At 32.7% G+C, this 17564-nt stretch overlaps 4 protein-coding genes and 1 pseudogene across 10 annotated transcripts; 1 reads left to right on the top strand and 4 right to left on the bottom strand.

Moving 5' to 3' along the window:
* Window positions 1-1585: 1585 nt before the first annotated feature.
* LOC145045689 (pentatricopeptide repeat-containing protein At2g34400 pseudogene) lies at window positions 1586-2154 on the bottom strand (annotated as a pseudogene).
* A 2270-nt stretch (window positions 2155-4424) lies between these two features.
* On the top strand, window positions 4425-7396 carry LOC144998148 (uncharacterized). Of its 7 annotated transcripts, none has more exons than XR_013660153.1 (10): window positions 4428-4867; window positions 4949-5135; window positions 5215-5306; window positions 5447-5515; window positions 6208-6334; window positions 6416-6480; window positions 6582-6662; window positions 6743-6856; window positions 6926-7078; window positions 7193-7396. XR_013660153.1 is itself a non-coding variant. In XM_078957964.1 (9 exons), the coding sequence occupies exons 3-7, from the start codon at window positions 5251-5253 to the stop codon at window positions 6586-6588; spliced, it is 321 nt and encodes a 106-aa protein (XP_078814090.1). In that variant the 5' UTR covers window positions 4425-4867; window positions 4949-5135; window positions 5215-5250; the 3' UTR covers window positions 6589-6662; window positions 6743-6856; window positions 6926-7158. The 7 variants fall into 7 exon arrangements, 4 of the variants coding, with proteins under 4 accessions (XP_078814090.1, XP_078814088.1, XP_078814089.1 ...); XR_013660154.1 differs by having other exon boundaries at window positions 6926-7096; XM_078957964.1 differs by lacking the exon at window positions 7193-7396 and having other exon boundaries at window positions 4425-4867; window positions 6585-6662; window positions 6926-7158.
* A 2127-nt stretch (window positions 7397-9523) lies between these two features.
* Window positions 9524-11336, bottom strand: LOC145045688 (replication protein A 70 kDa DNA-binding subunit A-like). Its single transcript, XM_078994008.1, has 8 exons — window positions 11066-11336; window positions 10897-10981; window positions 10697-10830; window positions 10529-10610; window positions 10373-10460; window positions 10123-10277; window positions 9651-10036; window positions 9524-9561 (listed from the first exon to the last, which is right to left on the bottom strand). The coding sequence occupies exons 1-8, from the start codon at window positions 11334-11336 to the stop codon at window positions 9524-9526; spliced, it is 1239 nt and encodes a 412-aa protein (XP_078850134.1).
* Window positions 11337-11446: 110 nt separating this feature from the next.
* LOC145045687 (uncharacterized) lies at window positions 11447-13343 on the bottom strand. Its single transcript, XM_078994007.1, has 3 exons — window positions 11825-13343; window positions 11575-11639; window positions 11447-11482 (listed from the first exon to the last, which is right to left on the bottom strand). Exons 1-3 carry the CDS (start codon window positions 13341-13343, stop codon window positions 11447-11449), a joined length of 1620 nt encoding a protein of 539 aa, XP_078850133.1.
* Window positions 13344-13371: 28 nt separating this feature from the next.
* LOC145045686 (uncharacterized) lies at window positions 13372-16870 on the bottom strand. Its single transcript, XM_078994006.1, has 4 exons — window positions 15959-16870; window positions 15666-15850; window positions 15429-15559; window positions 13372-14786 (listed from the first exon to the last, which is right to left on the bottom strand). Exons 1-4 carry the CDS (start codon window positions 16868-16870, stop codon window positions 13372-13374), a joined length of 2643 nt encoding a protein of 880 aa, XP_078850132.1.
* Window positions 16871-17564: the final 694 nt, after the last annotated feature.

The raw sequence follows: 17564 nt of genomic DNA, 5'->3' as shown, positions 1-17564 counted from the left end.
TATATTATACGGGTTGATTTAAAAAATGATTCAACTTAAAGTATTAAAATAAAATATTTTTTAATGTACAACTTTAAAATAAGAAAGAAAGAAACGTATTTATTACAATTTAATATCATATATATGATATTTAATACTTTACATATATAAGTATATGACTTTAATTAAAAATTAAAACAAACCAAAAATTTATAAAATTACTACAAAATAACAAGTATCAAAACTCATGAGCGATTGACTCTCCTTTGATTGATGTCATGCTTAAATAGAAAGATATTTGTAATCTCAAAGAAATTTGTAATCTCAAAGAAATTAAATTCAAACAAGCTATTTGATAAGCTAGCTACATGCCTAAGAAATGGAAACACGTCATAACTTGTAACTTTTGGGTTGGAAGGCTGCTATTATTCAAAATTCTTAACTACAGTAATAATTACCTAACAGAAAGTCTTCTGTTAGTACCATCTTGTTCTATAAATTCAACAGTTAATGTTTGAGTTTTAATCTATTGCTTGGAATTTAATTCATTAACAATGAAAACTATATTTTGTAAATGCAGGAAACAACCTTTGTGGTAAACCTCTCAGCCCATGTGAGATCTCAAACTCCACTGGTTCTAGCTCATCAAAGAGAAGTTCATCAAGGATAATTATTATATGCTCCTGTTTCATAATGGTTATGAGGTTGGGATACATGTAATGGAAAATAGATTTCGTTTAATTTTTGGTTTGGAATAATGAACGAAATGACAAAACATGTCTAGTGTTTGATGTATTTGTACGAGGAACATATCTAGTAATATTTACGTTTCATTACTTAATATCTCCCTTAATAAATGAAAATCACCCTACCACATGTCAGCCTCTCATTTAATTTGACAAATGACATTTTTATAGTTTTTTCAATTAAATTCTTTTCCACGTGGCAAATTATGGATTTTTTGTTTTTTTTTCAAATTAAAAAAATTAAAAATTCTCATTTATTTACTGCATTATACAAAATTAAAGGAAACGGCGATATCCTTCAGTTTTTCGTCAATGAATACATTTACTCCAAATATATCTCCCTAAATAACATACACAATTGTCGGTAATCAACACTCATATTCACTCTTATTTGCGGAAACTTATCAAATCAATTCAATCACAGCTATTCTTCATATCCTTTCCAAAATCAAATCTGAAAAATATATACAGCTTCATTCTTATTCATATGACGCCTTTTATTGAGAGATTGAAGATTTACAGCACCATCAAGTTCATCATCAAACTCCATTATCAACAATATCTTCTACACCAGGTTAGCCTATGTAATTATCGATACATTTACTTTACAGAATCACCAAAATTATTTGATTCTTTTTTATTTGAACATTTAATGTTTTCCTCTTCTCCTTTTAATCATATGGTCGATTTATATACAAATTTATATACTAATTATTTATACATTTTTTACTGCATATAAAGTGTTCGATTAAATGCCTCAAAGAATTTTTTTTTCCCTGTCACACACCCTCCTGCAACAATTGTGATTGTTATTTTTTGCACTTTTACTCTAAGTTAAAAAAAAAACCATATGCTGTCGTTTAAGTGAAAACCGACATTCTGTTAAATAACAATATTGCCACTTTTGCCCTTCCATTGAAAGCAAAAGCAAAAATCACGGCATTCCATGTGACAATGTTCTTGAAAGGCATGTTTTCAAAAACTTGAAATGCATGGTCTACACTCCCACATTTAGCATACATATCGATTAAAGCAGTAGCTACATATATGTCTTTTTGTAGACCATTTTTTGATGCATATTCATCTACTGATTTACCAATATCAATGCACATGCGGATAAAACTCCACTTAATGTGATATTATTTGCTTTTACGCCTTCTTCTTTCATGATGTTGAAGATTGAAATTGCTTCATGTGATAATCCACTTTGCGCATACCTGCCATGTAAACATTAAAAAAGTGAGATTAACGTTTTTTGTTTCATAATTGAAGAAGCATAAATGAAAAACACTTACCCTGTAATCATAGAGTTCCAGGTTACTAAATATTTTTTTGTCATTTTATCAAAAACCTTCCTTGATGACACCAAATCTCCACACTTTGCATACATACCAATTAAAGATGAGCCAATAAAAGAAATCACCTTCATTTTATTATCCACAACATAATTGCCTTTTGAACATAAAAGTGTATCAAAATTTTTTTCTTCTCTGTTTGGTTTTACATATATTGTATGTTATGTTTTATATGTGCTATATGTTTTTCAGTGTTATTATTCCAAATTATTTTCCCGTGTTACTTTATTCGCTATTTTTACAGCAAAAGTAATACCTTTGACCATGCGATCAGTGAAATGAGTTAGATTCACATTGGTACTGGTACGTAGCCTCTGGTCATGTAGAGCATGTCTCCGTAAGAGAATGACTTATATTCTATGGCATTGGAAAATGGTTAGACAGGACTATAAGCCTGAAATCTAACAAAATGTTAATCAGAAATCTTATGCCTTCTGTGCCATTTGGGCCGAAGCTTTATTGATGTTTATCAAGTATGAAAATTGTTATGTCTCATTAATTGTATATCTTTGAATCAAGTCATTGATTGATATGAAAACCTTGTCACATGAATTCACATATGCCTTTGTTGCTCCTTGATTCTCTTTGCTTCTGCCATATTGAAGTATATATATGACATAACATTATATTGTATATATTATTAAACTCACTAAGCGTCACCGCTTACCCTATCAATGTTTAACAATTGCAGGTGATAAGTAAGCAGTATAATCATATATTGTTAAAAGAATTAGAATAGTTTGTAATAATACTTTTGTACTTTAGTTTATGTTTGTATAAATTACAATATCCTGGGTAGTTATGTAATATATAACACTTTATAATAGTCGGTTTGTATCCAATAGTTTGTAACCTTTTTATCAATGTAAAATATTGCTTTTATGAATATGCAAGTAGCATGTTTTGGAGTAATAGTATTGTCAAGTATGAAAGTTTGGGACTTTCAAAAATACGAAAGTTTGGTCAATTACTAACAGAAGGAAGATGTTTACTGATATAAAAAATGGAAAATAACTAACCATGGTAATCATTTTTATCGTTTTGTTCACATTTAGATAACTTCTTTATTTTTGTACAAATTTGATCATTTAACTAATTATATGTGTCCACATATTGCCATTATCACCAGCTATAGCAGGTGACAATGGTAATATGTGGACAAATTAACAAGTTAAATGATTAAATATGTACAAAAAAAATTGTCTAAATATGAACAAAACCATAAGTTAATTACCCTGATAAGTCTTTTTCCTCACTTTTAATAGGGATTATCACTACAAGAAAAATCATGAATAGCTACGGAAAAATGCTACGAAATCAAATTTTGTAGCTATTTTGCTACGGAATATGCTACGAAATGATTTTCTGTAGATTTTTTGTTACAAAATTTTCTACGAAATAAAATTCCGTAGCAAACTTATAACTAATTACGGAAATTTGTTACGGAATCGTAATCTGTAGTTAAGCTGCTACTGAATTTGTTACGGAGTTAAAATACATAACTATTTTGCTACAGAAATTACTATGAAGCAAAATTCCGTAACAATTTTGCTACAAAATGATATTCCGTAGCTATTTTGCTATGAAATTTAATTACGTAAATGAATTTTGTAGTTATTTTGCTATGAAATGAAATTTCATAGCTATTATGCTACGAAATTTTGCTACAAAACTGGTTTATATAGCTTTTTTGCTACCGTGGAAAAATCCATAGCTCTTTTGTTACAAAAACTTCTACGGAACTAAGTTATGTAGCTACTTTGCTACAGAATGGAACTTCATTAGCTATTTTACCCTTAAGTTTTTCTGATTTTTTTTTAATTTTAATAAATGACATATAAGGAAGGATAAAGTATAACTTTGGGTGCAATAATTAACAATAACAGGTGGCAGATCATCTATTTGCAAAAGAATAAAGAATTCAAATTATATTTGTATTCTTTGCAACAGAGATGGGCATAAAGAGTTCAAACTGTATTTGCAAATAAAGCAATTATTCTAAAATGTATGAAAGTTTGACTTTTGTTCCCTTGCAAATATTCTGATGGTTCTTCCCTTGCAAATAAACATACCTAGACTCATCTTGTAAACAAAAGTCAAAGTCCGTTTGACTTCTATTATGATGTGAAATTAAACTTGTTTAAAGTTATGATGTGAAATTAAAAGTTTTTAAAGCTTTTACGCACCTGAATTTACCAAAACATAGTTTATCTCTATAATATGAGGTCCATATTTTTTTTTAGTTATAAATTTTGTTTTCGATAAGTTTTATCCATCTAAACATTCTTAAGTCTCAAAAATATAATTAATACCTAAATTTGTATTTTTATCGTGGAGAATTGGAGATTGTGAACCATTGAACCCTATAATCCTAATACTTCACCAAAAACATACCTTCCTCATTCCTCAATTTTCCCCCAATCTCCACTTACGTCATTATCGATAGGACTTCGCTCTACGTGCTCCGCCCCCAAATGATCGACGTGAACTACATAAATTCGATGGAGCTCCTCTCACAACTCTTTTTTGCTATGTCGTTTGTCGCCTTCTCTGCCAGTCGGTAGGTTGTAGGAGCATAAAGAACGACTGATTCTCGATGAAGATAGATCAACGGCGAACGACTCAGCTGCTAGCTTCATCTCTCTACGATTGCGAAGGTCATTGAACATCTGATTCCCGGTGAAGATCGACCAATGGAAAATGAAAAATGTTCTCTTCATCTCTCTGCGACTGCACGAAGATATATAACCGACTATCTCGATCTCTATGCTACCTTATAGCTTATAGGTATGCGCTTCCATTATATTTGTGTAACCTGTAACTATGCCCTAACATTTTGTCGTAATGTCATTGCAAACATCACCACAGCAACTGATGGAAATGTTAATTTAGATTTGCTGGTGATTGTGTGCTTGGATGGTGAAAGTTCAATTGATAATGAGATTTACAAATTCGTGAACCCTAATTTGAAGATGAGGAATGACCGAGTGAACGAGGGAATGGCGTTTGATGGACAACCATGAGTTTAGTATAACCTTGGGGGCATTGGACAATAGTATTGACCAAATTTTCTTCATCTCTGTCGATACTATATTTTTCTAACTGAAGTTGACATTTCATGCTCGTTTTTGCAGGTTACTCAGATCCTACAAAGTTAGAATTAAAAGCTCATGATGTTCAATAGTTATCTACAAATGAGCTACAAAATCATCATATGGAAATCAAGGTGAGAAACTGAGCCATATACGATGTGCTAACTTGCAATTGAGCTATGTTGGGCTCTTGAGCACCTATGCTTCTTTGACCACAAAACTAAGGATATTCTAGGTTATGTTAAACTCAAACCCTTTTTTTTCCAAAATACAGACAATGTGCAAAAACAACATGCTATCGAGAGGCCACAATCTTTCCAAAATACCTGCTTGCAAGAACCAGGTTCTCTACGATGATGCATAACCTGATCCTAGATCATTAATGAAATAAAAAAATACCATATATTCTATGCTAATCTCATATAGAGGTAACAAATGATGGTAATACTAATAATGTAGTTTCTGTGTTCTACTAATATGATTACCATATTCATAATATGGTAATAACATGTATCTGTTGAATACTTCCTGCAATAGAGCATATTAGTTATTGAAATACTGAACTTATATAGTCATATGTCAATTATTAACCTTAATTTGTAAGTCTCACATGTTCTTAGGTTATGTAAGTGTAAAATTATCTATTAGTCTCCATATTTATTATTTTCTTTGTGTTTCAATTTTCAAACATAATTACTAAAAATTTTATATGCTCAAAACTATTCTTTCCTAGTAGAAGTCAAATTTTTAATCAATGTCTTTAGTTTGTTCTTTATGACATGCTTATAAAATTTTCATGGTGACTTGTTATATGTTGTCTATTGTATGTTTTTTACATTTAGGAACTGGTGGAGAAATTAGAAATGCCATCGGATGTAAAACTAATGTGAATTGCTATTGATGACTTAAATAATTGCATGATGACTTGTAAAAAATTTGGTTTGTTTTTCTTTATTCCAGGTTATGCTCTACTCTTATTCACTTTGCTTCTTGAGATAATTTTTTTTAGCTTTGGTTTGTTTTTCTTTATTCCAGGTCCTGCTCTACTCTTAAAATGAAAAATGATCCACCAAATGACACGTCAGCATTACCACCAAAGATTGTATCTCTTCATGTTGAAAGTGTAGCTCAAAATACATCTGGCAGTGTATTTTTACCTGAGGTAGGTCTTTTCAAATATAGTAAATCTTTTTCTATAATATTTTAAATTAAATGATACGTATTATTTTTGGTATTTAATAAGGAGGCCAAGAAATTGAGGTTTCTAGATCACCAACAGAAAAGGCCATACTTCAATGGGGGGTTAATGTTAGTTCTTCATTCATATTTTCATTTATTTATACATTTAATAATTAAATGATACTCATATTTTTTTATAAAATAAATGCAAATTGGGATGAATTTTGTAGTAGTTAGATCAGAATCTTCGATTATTCACGCATTCCCATTTAACTTGGAGAAAAACACGAGGCGATGTTGTTGTAAAACGGGTAATTTTATTGGATTATTTATAAAAGATTTTAAATGGTTCACATAAAAAGTATATTTTTGATTTTTTTAATTTTCTCAGTAGCCTGATTCTGAAGTTCATGTACACTGGAAAGGGGCAGCTGAAATTGTGTTAGCAGCATGTACAAGATACATGGACATTGATGGACAACTTGTCCTCCTCAATGAAGAAAAGGTTAGAGATTTCATCTTGATTGAAAAAAAAAAGAACATGTTTTCTAAGTTGTGATTGTTTACATTACAGGTGGAATATTTTAAAAAAGCAATTGAATATATGGTTTCTGGAAGTTTGTGTTGTGTTGCTATTGCATAAAGACCATGTGAAGCTGAAACTGTTCCAACTGGAGAAGATGAGCTGGCACAATGGGAGCTACCTGAGGGTGATCTTGTCTTACTGGTAATTGTTGGTTTAAAAGTATGTGAATGTCCATGTCCATGTCATCAAAGATATATATATATATATATATATATATATATATATATATATATATATACATGGTTTTCCTTGTAGGATCCATGTCGGAAAGGTGTCAGAGAGGCTGTGGAACTGTGCGTAAAGGTTGGTGTGAATGTAGTATACAATATTTAATTATTATTTTTGTAATTTTATGTAAACTAGAGGGAATTCTATGCGCCGTTGGCGCTGTACATAAGGAAGCATACGATAATATTGATGACATTGCAATACATATATGAAATTGAGGTTGAACGTGGCCATACAGTGACACTGACGATTACATTACCAAAAGACTATTACGCTTGACGAGTACATTACTAAATGATGTTTTCTGGAAGGCATACTAAACCTGCGAACACATTATACGTATGGATGGATGTCTTTAGGAAGTTCCTTGATGTTTCTTTTGAGTTTTTTGATAACCTCTTCGTGTTTCTTTCTCATTTCATGCATGATTTTTAGCATCCTACCGGCCTCGTAGTTGGTTTCAAACACGATTTGTTGCATCGTCAAGTAGTTGTTGTATGATGGTTTTGAGGTCATCTCCTCCATAAGTTTTTTTTTGTACTTTTGGTGCTCATGGACTTCTTCCTCCATGTTGGTTAACGAAAGCTGCTCTGCTTCTTCGTGAGAGATGAGGTTATTGAGGATACTTTTCATTTCTTGTGGCTTCATTTTTTTGTGTTTGTGATCGATGTCTGTGATGTGTATAGTACGAGAGTATGAGAATGTTTGATGAATAAACGTTTACTTAAGTAGGCATATTGAAATTTAATACGGTTTTGAAGTGGTTGTTGGGTATTTAATGTAAGTATTAATTTTTGAGAAGACGATGGAATGTGATGTGAGTTGTGGCGGCAGTTTCAGAGTTATGTGTTAATTAGAAATTTTTGGAAGGTCTTTGGAGTTGTGTTATCATTTATTAAGCATTGAAGGTTAGTAGTTTGCGATTCGTTTATCGTAAGTGGTTGGTATATATAATTTCATGCATAATGATTATATCATTTGCTATATATAATTTTTTACATAAAACATGTATTTTATTTAACTATGTACATTAAAACTATTTAACTATGTACATTAAAACTATTATACAGCGAAGGTGCAAGTGGTTTGCAGGTGGATATCAGACGAAAAGTCAGTCTGTGGATGTATCCTTCATTTTGCGCTTATATTTACCAATTCTTTTGTGGATGTCTCCGAGTGTAAACGAAAAGTTGTCAGTCATGGATTGGTCATCGGCTCTGGCTTTTTCAAATATTTTGTGTAGTATCTGTACGTCGGGATCTTCTGTATTGTTCGCCATGTATGACTGGATGTTTTCATCGAGGCAAAAACTTTCTTCTAACTTTCCTTGGGCAGCTTCAATCAGATTTCCGATTTCCCTAAGGAAATCGATCATAACAGCGAGACTTTTGTTGAAAAGTGTGGTTTTCATATTTTTTTTTGTATGGAGAGTGAAAGATTTGTAGGGATTGTTTTTTGTCTGGAAGTATTTTTGTTTATGTACATTATATAGTGGAAGTGTATTGTTTAGATGTCCATGTGTAAGTTATCCCTTTTCATAGGTATGGTTATTAAACATCTATATAAAGGTATTTTGAGACTCATGTGGCGTGTCATCATATCACTTAGTTGTTGAACCTATGATATGTTAGACCTACAGATGTACGCTATCTGCAAAGGGCGGTAATATTTAATTATTTTCTTAATAAAATTTGTTTTTATAGTTTTGGCTTTTATTTGGTGTTTTTGACAATAACTTAGTTGTAATTAATATGAGTTGTTGTAATGGAGTAATTTGTTGTAATTTTTTTTTTCGTTTTGCATGGTATTAAGTATTAACTTTTATTATGTGAGAAAGTGTCAATAAACCATTCAGTTATGTTAATAAGCAACTGTCGTTGTGGGCCGTTTAATAAACTGTTTACTTGTGGGTCGTTTATAACTATGTGACAAATTGTTAATAAACCATTCAGTTGTGGGTCGTTTATGAAAAAACGTACATAACTCATTGTCGTTGCGTATTTCACATAACTATTTATCATACAAAATATTGCATTAATTATTACATTATAGTAGGCTACGAATACAAACGTCATCATCAGTTAAGGGTTTAAATACAGAGAGTAGTATAAAAGCTGAAAGCAAAACACTTTTTTTTTACATAAGTGTAACATATTTTACATAACTATCTGTCATACGAAATACTGCCTTAGTTATTACATTATAGTAAAGCCAACACAAACTCCATTATGAGTTAAGGGTACAACTACAGATACTATAATAGCTAGAACACCAAAGTTAAACATTTTTTGTACATAGCTGCAACATGTTATATACCATTAGTATTTCTTTTATGATCATCATCCGAAGAAGTGAGGTCTATTCCATTTTACGGGCGGCTTTTCGTTTTGTAGTAACTGTGTTTTCATTTATAATTAAATATATTCACCATTTTGGCAATATGTATTTACCCTTATATATATGTACACTAGAAATGAAAATTTACCTGGATTTTCAAACGGAAGTGATCTTCTAACATTTTGTTTACTCTGTTGGTAGTTCTGAGCACTTTCTTCATTAGTATTTTTTGAAGAAGTTGGACGATCAGGAGGTGGTGTTGTCATGGAAGGTGGTACTTCAGAAGGCATTTTTTCGATATTTGTAACAATGAATCGAATGTTGTTGTCCTTTGATGTATTTGTCATGCGAATTTTCATTTTTCTTGGAGTTCCTAGTAAAGAGATAGCAATTGGTGGTACTTCCTTTCTGTCATCTGTGTTGTCTGATCTGAGGTTATCTGCTGTTGTGCCTAGTAATTCCTGTGTTGCATTATCAGACAGCACAACAGTCATGGAATGACTTTCATCTTTAATAACTGCATTCAATTTAAACCTGCATGCGGGTAGAAATGAGTTATTGCCAAGCTTCTATATTTTTCTTTTATTAATTAATTGATTTTTTCATTGTCTGATGCTTACGTGCTACATGGAGACTCAAGTATTCCATCTGATGGACAAAACCAGTTTTTCCCTTGTTTGAAAGTTGTATTTTTGCATTTCGGACATTGAACATGGTACCAAGAGTCTGAGAAGATATATTCAATTATGCAAGCCTTTGTCGTAAGAGTTCTGTCCTATATAACGTACAGACGTATATAATCTGCTTAAAAGTATAAACATGATATTTTTTTCTTGTGTGGACACATATATACATGTAGGTGTAACATACCGAAAGATCAGAATGACTTTTGTCGAGTATTTTCGACAATTGTATTGGAGGATCTAAAAAAACAGGTACCTCAGGTAATGTATTGTAACTGCAATCCGTGAATTAAAAGTATTTTAGAATGTAATGTATTTTATCAATGTGCATTCTTTATGATACCTGTCCATTAGTAGTTTCATTTCTGGAATTGGTGGGTTGATGTATAGATGAGTAGCACTACTTGTTCCAAGTCGTAGTGCTCCTGTATATTTAGTATTCAACATAATACACAAGCAAATAATTGTATTTTTAAAATTATTAATGTAACAACATTTTATACGTAGTTACCTGCGTAAGTAGAGATCTTTATGCTGGTTATGGCGACTATGACAGGTGCAGGAGCATTTTCGAGAACAACACGATCAAACTTTGAAGACACACTGGTGAATTCCTTCCATAAACTTATTGCAATGTCTTCACCGCTGATGTTCATAGGTTTGACACATGTTAATAACATATTACGGTAATACAACTGAAAAACTACTTACGAATCATTTTTTAGTATCAACAACAGGTATGGTTCACTATCTTTTTTCGTGCAGTTGATAAGCTTGCTGAAGAAGCCAACAAAATCTGCAGGTAAAGTTATTTAATTGTTATTAGTGTATGTAAGGATTTTTTGTATGTTACTTGTTTTATTTGTATGAATAGTAACACCTGCATGTTGATCTTTGTAATCTGGTATCTGTGTTTTGGAAACAAAAGAAAACCAATGTTTTGGAATAATGGCAGTGTCTGGAAGAGGTGTAATAGAGGATACTGTCCCAACAGCCATGTAGAATTCATTATTGATCCACTTTTGATAACGATCCGGTACTCCACATCCGTACTTCTCAATTGTGTAGCATCTAGAAGGAATGAGAACGGATTGTAGAAAGCTTTGATCTTTTCTTTGTCCCAGAATCTGAACAACATCACCCTTGTACATAGTGGAGATTGTATATAGGGTTAATGTGTGTATAGATTAGAAGAAGAGGTTGGGATGGAAGTTGATAACTTACATTTTTGTCAACAGCCAAGAACCATGTCTCATGATTTCTAATCTGTGGTGTCCACATACGCAAGATACAGTACCTAAAGTGAAAAAAATTGTTATAATTTTATTGTCTTTGAAGAATGTATGTTGGTAATATAAAGTTGTCATGAAAAAAGATTTATTTATATACCTGTATCGCTGTTCCCGGACACCCATAATGCAATTCTGAGATTGTTGTTGTTATTTGAGACATGTCTGGAATGGTAGTCAACAAATAATATAAACATCATTTCTGAATGCAACAGTAAATATTATGTTTTATGAGGCAGTCATGTAAAAAAAGCTAACATACATGCATCAGGTTGATGTGTGGTGTCATAGTTAACAATGAATATAAGTATGATTTGTGAATGTAACAATAAATATTAAAAGTAAGAAACATGTATTAGGCTGTTGTATATAATTATAAAAGCTAAATATGTATTTGACCTCTGAAGTATTAACTTTGTGTAGGAAGTCTCTGAAAACAACATTTTTCGTTTTATTATTTGCAGTGTTTTCATCAGAATCTATAAGTATTTTCACAGAATCTGGAGAGGTAGCACGAGACAATGCGACATAAAGTTGTCCATGTGTGAATACCGGGTGAGGCAGATAAATTCCAATTTTTTTTAAAGATTGCCCCTGGCTTTTGTTGATAGTCATAGCATAACAGACTTTTAATGGAAACTGTTTCCTAACAAAGGTAAAAGGTATATCAGGGGCTTTATGAATAAATCTAATTCTGGGGATTAAAACTTTGCTCCCAATGGAAGTCCCAGTAATAATTGTTGCCTCAATAACGGTGGACAATAACTGTGAAACCATCAGTCGTGTGTCGTTGCATAAACCTTCTTTTTGGTTTATGTTCCGAATCAGCATAACAGGAGTGTTGATTTTCAATAACAGTGAATGCACAGGTATGGAAGGGAAGGTCAAGGCATTCAAATACTCTAATGGATAGAAAGTATTAAACTCTGTACTTTGGTTCCCATTGAACTCAATACTGTCAGCACTTTCATACATCTTTGAATCACCAGGACTTCTCTGCAAAACTATATCATTTATTTTTTGGATTGTTTCATTTTTTGGACAAACTATTGCTCTAGCAGACAGAGTCGAAGCAGAGGATTTTTTCAGAATATCATCTCCATAAACAAAGTCTATAAGGCTGTGTAATGCGTTTTTTGTTGGAGGTATGATCAGTGACATAGGAATCTCAACCCATTTGGTATTTGTCTTATCGCATGCATCAATTTCACCAATGAGTCCATCCCCAATTTGAAGTAACCAGGATGCAAACTTTGAGATACCTAAATGACTATCAGATGAGGTGGACAGGCTTTTAAGCCGCATATTATCTGTCAATTTATACAAACTGAAATATGGCCATAAGTACGAGTTTGGCAACGTAAGGGAGATAATTTCAGAGGGTGTGGTCTTTGGCGACACAGGTAATGTCTGACGAAAGTCTCCTCCTAATAACATCGACATACCACCAAAGACTTTACTTTCACATTCAAGGATATCTCTCAAAGAATGGTCCAAACACTCAAAACAATGTTTGTCACTCATGGGAGCCTCATCCCATATAATGATGGAAGTTACCTTCAACAACTCAACAAGCATTGTCTTTTTTGTAATATTGCATGCGACATTATCAGTAAAGTCAATTGGGATTTTGAACCTGGAATGAGCAGTTCTTCCTAATGGAAGAAGCAGAGATGCTATACCAGAAGCAGCAACAGCAAGAGCTATTTTTCCTCTTGAACGGAAATAAGCTAGTATTGTTGTCCACAGGAAAGTTTTACCAGTCCCTCCATGGCCATAAACGAAAAGCAGCATCTGTTGGCTTTTAGCTTCTGCAGATTGAACAACATTGTAGATGTTCAGCTGCTCATCATTTAGAGACGACAACATCTGTTGGTGAGTAGCTTTCAAAATGTCCTTATCGTACGTTGTCTCTTCTAAAAAAAAGTCTATTTCTTAACATAGCAACAGTCTCCTCTGTAGGTTTGGGAAAATGAAAATCAACAACAGATTTTGAAGGTGTAGATGACCTAAGCACATGATCCAGTTCATATAAAACCATCTGCTGTACGTGCAAATCATCTATAATTACATCAACACCAGGATTTGACATCTTTATATTGTGTACCAAATCATCACTCATTTTCTTCCATCCAAAATGCCACAAACACATAGGATCGTTAACATCACATAAAAGGGGCAGATAACAAAATAAAGAACGAAGCTGAGACGATGTAGCCCATTCAGAAGCCTCAGTAAAAGCGTCCATCCACTCTCGATCTTCCCCTATTAGACCTAACGAATCACAGGTAGCTCGAAAATCAGAGTACACAGTGCCAGAGACAGTACGAACTTCTTCATAAGACCTACAATCTTTTTGATGACAAAGCAACATTCTTAAGTAAAATAATTCTCCAGCAGATGGATGAACAAAGATAAGTCTACCTAATGCATGAGAATTACAACGTTTCCTTCTCTTCCAAGCTTTTGCCTGTTTGTCCCAGCAGTACTTAGTAGGATATGAGCTATATGTAAGATTATGACCAGTTCTATCCCACTTATTGTTATCAAACCAACCTAACAACAAACTGCTTCCAAAGTTGGGATCGTCAACAACCTGGTTAATACTAATGTTTTCTTTAAACAACACAGATTGCATATTTGGCAAATGTATAGGCAGTATGACAATTGACGGATCTCGGTCATGAATCGGAAAATCAAGTATACGCCACGCGGCTTCATGAGGGCAGAGGAAACGGCCATCGATATAGTTCTTAATCTCATCAATGACAGGAGGTTCTACTGAAACAGAAGATCCAGAAGTGTGCACATCTCTTTGAATAACAAACCTAACACGCTCCATTCCCTTCGATACATATTTGAACAGATACTTAATCATCATGTTCCACCCACAATACTCGACATTTATATGTGCATTGAAATGACAACACAGTCTTTTGTTGTACGGGACAATGAACCTGTTGTCTATTTCTACACCTGTTTCTAACCTATGGACCTCACCAGATCGCCTTTTATAATGTGCATAACCATCCTTGTCAAAAACTGTATCGTTACGAAAATTTTTTGGGAATCTTTTCTTACACTTACCATCCTTCATACATGAGGACTTAGTATTTAGCAAACCACACGGTCCATGTACAAGGCATCTTGTAACTGTCTGATATAATAATGGCTCCAAAATAGGGTCAGGTAATTCAGCTGTAATGTAAGCATCAATGGCAGATGGTTCCTTTATCTTGTGGGAATCTGCTATCCATATGAGCACATGACAATGCGGTAAACCCCTTTTCTGGAATTCAATAGTATATAGATCTGCCAAAGAAAGAACCGTTAAAAAAGGAAAACTAAATAGTAAACACAATAAAATTTTCAAAAAAGGAAAACTAATTAGTAAATAAAATATAATAATCTAAATTCACTAATGAACATACGAAATTATAGCGAATATATTTTTTAAAAGAACATTGTTAAAAATACAAAAAATATTTAAAAAAAAATTAATCAGTAAATACAATATAACAATCTAAACACAGTAATGAATAATCGAAAATATAGGGAACATATTTTTTTTAAAAATATTGTCAAAAAAAAAAAAAAAAAAAAAAAAAACTTACAGCGAATATATTTTTTAAAAGAACATTGTTAAAAATACAAAAAATATTTAAAAAAATTAATTGGTAAATACAATATAACAATCTAAACACAGTAATGAATAAATGAAAATACAGGGAACATATTTTTTAAAAAAATATTGTCACAGAAAAAAAAATAAAAAAAACTTACAGCGAATATATTTTTTAAAAGAACATTGTTAAAAATACAAAAAATATTTAAAAAAAATTAATTAGTAAATACAATATAACAATCTAAACACAGTAATGAATAAACGAAAATACAGGGAACATATTTTTTTAAAAAATATTATCACAGAAAAAAAAAAAGAAAAAAACTTACGTGCTGTAACAGGACCGAACGTCTTGTCAGATTTCAAATAACTAATAAAGGCAATAACTTTCATATGGAAAACACGTGAGATTATGTCTGCCCTGCTCGGAACATCAAACTGGCGATGCATGTCCATGTACCTGCTGATTTCTGGCCAACCAACATTACACGTAAATGTTATAAAATACTGTGGATTCCCATATTCCCGACAAATAGAAAGGGCATCCTGATAATCTGTACATATACCTTGGACCACCGACGAAAGATGGTGGTAAAATAACACGCTTACCAATACTTCTACCATCAGTATCACCACGTGATATGGCATCGTAAATACCACTAACATATGCTGATCTTAGGTGATTTTGATTTTGTTCATAAAAATCAAGCCGCGAAAGTTCAATACATGCATATGCGTCAACTAAATATTGCTGGAATAATCTACATGAATTTAGCACAACAGAATATATACCATTCCTTGCATGTATTTGGTAAGAATAATACATGTTGATACTAAGATTCCTAGCCTTCGAACCAACCTCATTTAAAAGCTTCAACCTTGGGGACCAACCATCCTTACCATAGGGAAACAAAACAGGATACTGCAATGGCATGTAGCTAGGATGAAGTTTACTAATCCTACGCGGAGGACCACTTTTTGAATGCACAACTATATCATATGTACTGCCAACTACGTCTTCACCAACAACAATACAACCCAAACTACCAGGGGCCGGAGGGCCATACAGACGATTAGGAACATCATTAAAAAGACGAACTGCATATTCAGGTAAGTTTCTTTCAGCAGCAATATCTTTTGCACATTTAAAAGTTCTAACATATTCATTATGAGCTGTAAAAAGATCCATAAGAGCCTCAACTATTGTTGAATCTAAACAGCCATTTTCATTTTTTGGAAAATCAGAGAGCCTATTATGCAATTCATGGTCTGTATCAACAATATACAATTGCAAAAACTTTGGTCCTTTTTCATCAACAACATCAAAAGCACCAATCCAATGACAAACCTGACCAGAAACTTTGAATACATATGGACCATCCGCCCTATTAACAGTGTCATCCACCTTACCTCCAAAAGACGTCATGCTAAACATACTATTATAAGCCCTTATGTTTTTGATGAAAGGGCGAAAATCAAATAGAGCAAGCAACAATTTAGGAGGTAGAAGTGGATATGGTAAAACAACAGAACCAGATTTACAACACCGCGTATAGGCAGGGCAATCTGGACGTGACAAATACATAACCCTTTCATCAAACCAGAAAAAAGCACTACAAAATCTACAAACAAAGGTGCAATCGCCGATATCATCGTAAGAAGGCAAAAGTAAAGTATCGTTACCAACAGAAGAACAGGACCCTTTTTCGGAAGACAGAAGGCCAGCTAAATGAGGAGAAAAACGGCGTTTAGAAGACGAACCTACAGACATGATATTATAGAGGGAGGATCACCAAAACATACCTAAAAAACGAAGCTTGTAAGGGAGAAAACGAAAGCAGCAAGCAAAAACAAAGGAAAATAACTCTTGTAAAGGAAAGGACGAACGCAGCGAGAAAACAAAAAGCAGAAGGAAGCAAAAAAATAAGATCAAAAACATAAAAAAACGTGATAAATCTCATTGGTGGAATGTGAGGCGGCAAGAAAATGAGATAAGAAGGAGCGAATACAAGAAGTTTAGTGTTCAAAATAAGGAAAAAAAAAGTTCCGTGTGAATTGATGAAAGAGAAAAAAGTGAACTGCAGCTAAACTTTTTAAGAATTGATGGTATATATAATGGTTTTATATTTTATTTATTTTTAATCCGTGTAATGGCCTTAGAATGTGGAATTTTGGCATCAAATGCTGATACAGAAGACCAAAGACTAGAAGTTGCTGAGAAGATTTCGGTATGTGAATTTACTATTTTAACCCTAGTCGAGTAGTTGTAAACAAGTTTTATAAGAATGTAATTTTGATTTTGAAATAGGTTATGGGGAGGTCTTCACCTAATGATAAACTGTTACTTGTCCAAGCGTTGAGGAAGAGGGGACATGTTGTTACGGGAGATGGAACAAACGATGCCCCTGCTCTACATGAGGTAGTAACTAAAGATTTTTCATCATCAGTTTAATTATTTTTACTAT

This window comes from Lactuca saligna, chromosome 5, assembly GCF_052625555.1.
Source record: "Lactuca saligna cultivar CGN05327 chromosome 5, ASM5262555v1, whole genome shotgun sequence".
Lineage (NCBI taxonomy): Eukaryota > Viridiplantae > Streptophyta > Magnoliopsida > Asterales > Asteraceae > Lactuca > Lactuca saligna.
Note: the sequence above shows the minus strand (reverse complement) of the source record. Positions and strands in the feature narration are given on the sequence as shown.

Coding starts and splice junctions, on each gene's coding strand:
- LOC145045688 (XM_078994008.1), bottom strand. CDS start 11,336: ATGTACAAGGGTGATGTTGTTCAGATTCTGGGACAAAGAAAAGATCAA. Junction 10,982..11,065: donor TTACAAAGATCAACATGCAG/GTGTTACTATTC, acceptor CTTTACCTGCAG/ATTTTGTTGGCTTCTTCAGC. Junction 10,037..10,122: donor CTTGAGTCTCCATGTAGCAC/GTAAGCATCAGA, acceptor ACCCGCATGCAG/GTTTAAATTGAATGCAGTTA.
- LOC144998148 (XM_078957963.1), top strand. CDS start 5,251: ATGATGTTCAATAGTTATCTACAAATGAGCTACAAAATCATCATATGG. Junction 5,516..6,207: donor TACCTGCTTGCAAGAACCAG/GTTCTCTACGAT, acceptor TCTTTATTCCAG/GTCCTGCTCTACTCTTAAAA. Junction 6,335..6,415: donor GCAGTGTATTTTTACCTGAG/GTAGGTCTTTTC, acceptor GTATTTAATAAG/GAGGCCAAGAAATTGAGGTT.
- LOC145045687 (XM_078994007.1), bottom strand. CDS start 13,343: ATGTTGTCGTCTCTAAATGATGAGCAGCTGAACATCTACAATGTTGTT. Junction 11,640..11,824: donor TATACAACAGCCTAATACAT/GTTTCTTACTTT, acceptor CTACCATTCCAG/ACATGTCTCAAATAACAACA. Junction 11,483..11,574: donor GTCCGGGAACAGCGATACAG/GTATATAAATAA, acceptor TTTTCACTTTAG/GTACTGTATCTTGCGTATGT.
- LOC145045686 (XM_078994006.1), bottom strand. CDS start 16,870: ATGTCTGTAGGTTCGTCTTCTAAACGCCGTTTTTCTCCTCATTTAGCT. Junction 15,560..15,665: donor TCTTTCGTCGGTGGTCCAAG/GTATATGTACAG, acceptor AGAAATCAGCAG/GTACATGGACATGCATCGCC. Junction 14,787..15,428: donor GTTCGGTCCTGTTACAGCAC/GTAAGTTTTTTT, acceptor TTTCTTTGGCAG/ATCTATATACTATTGAATTC.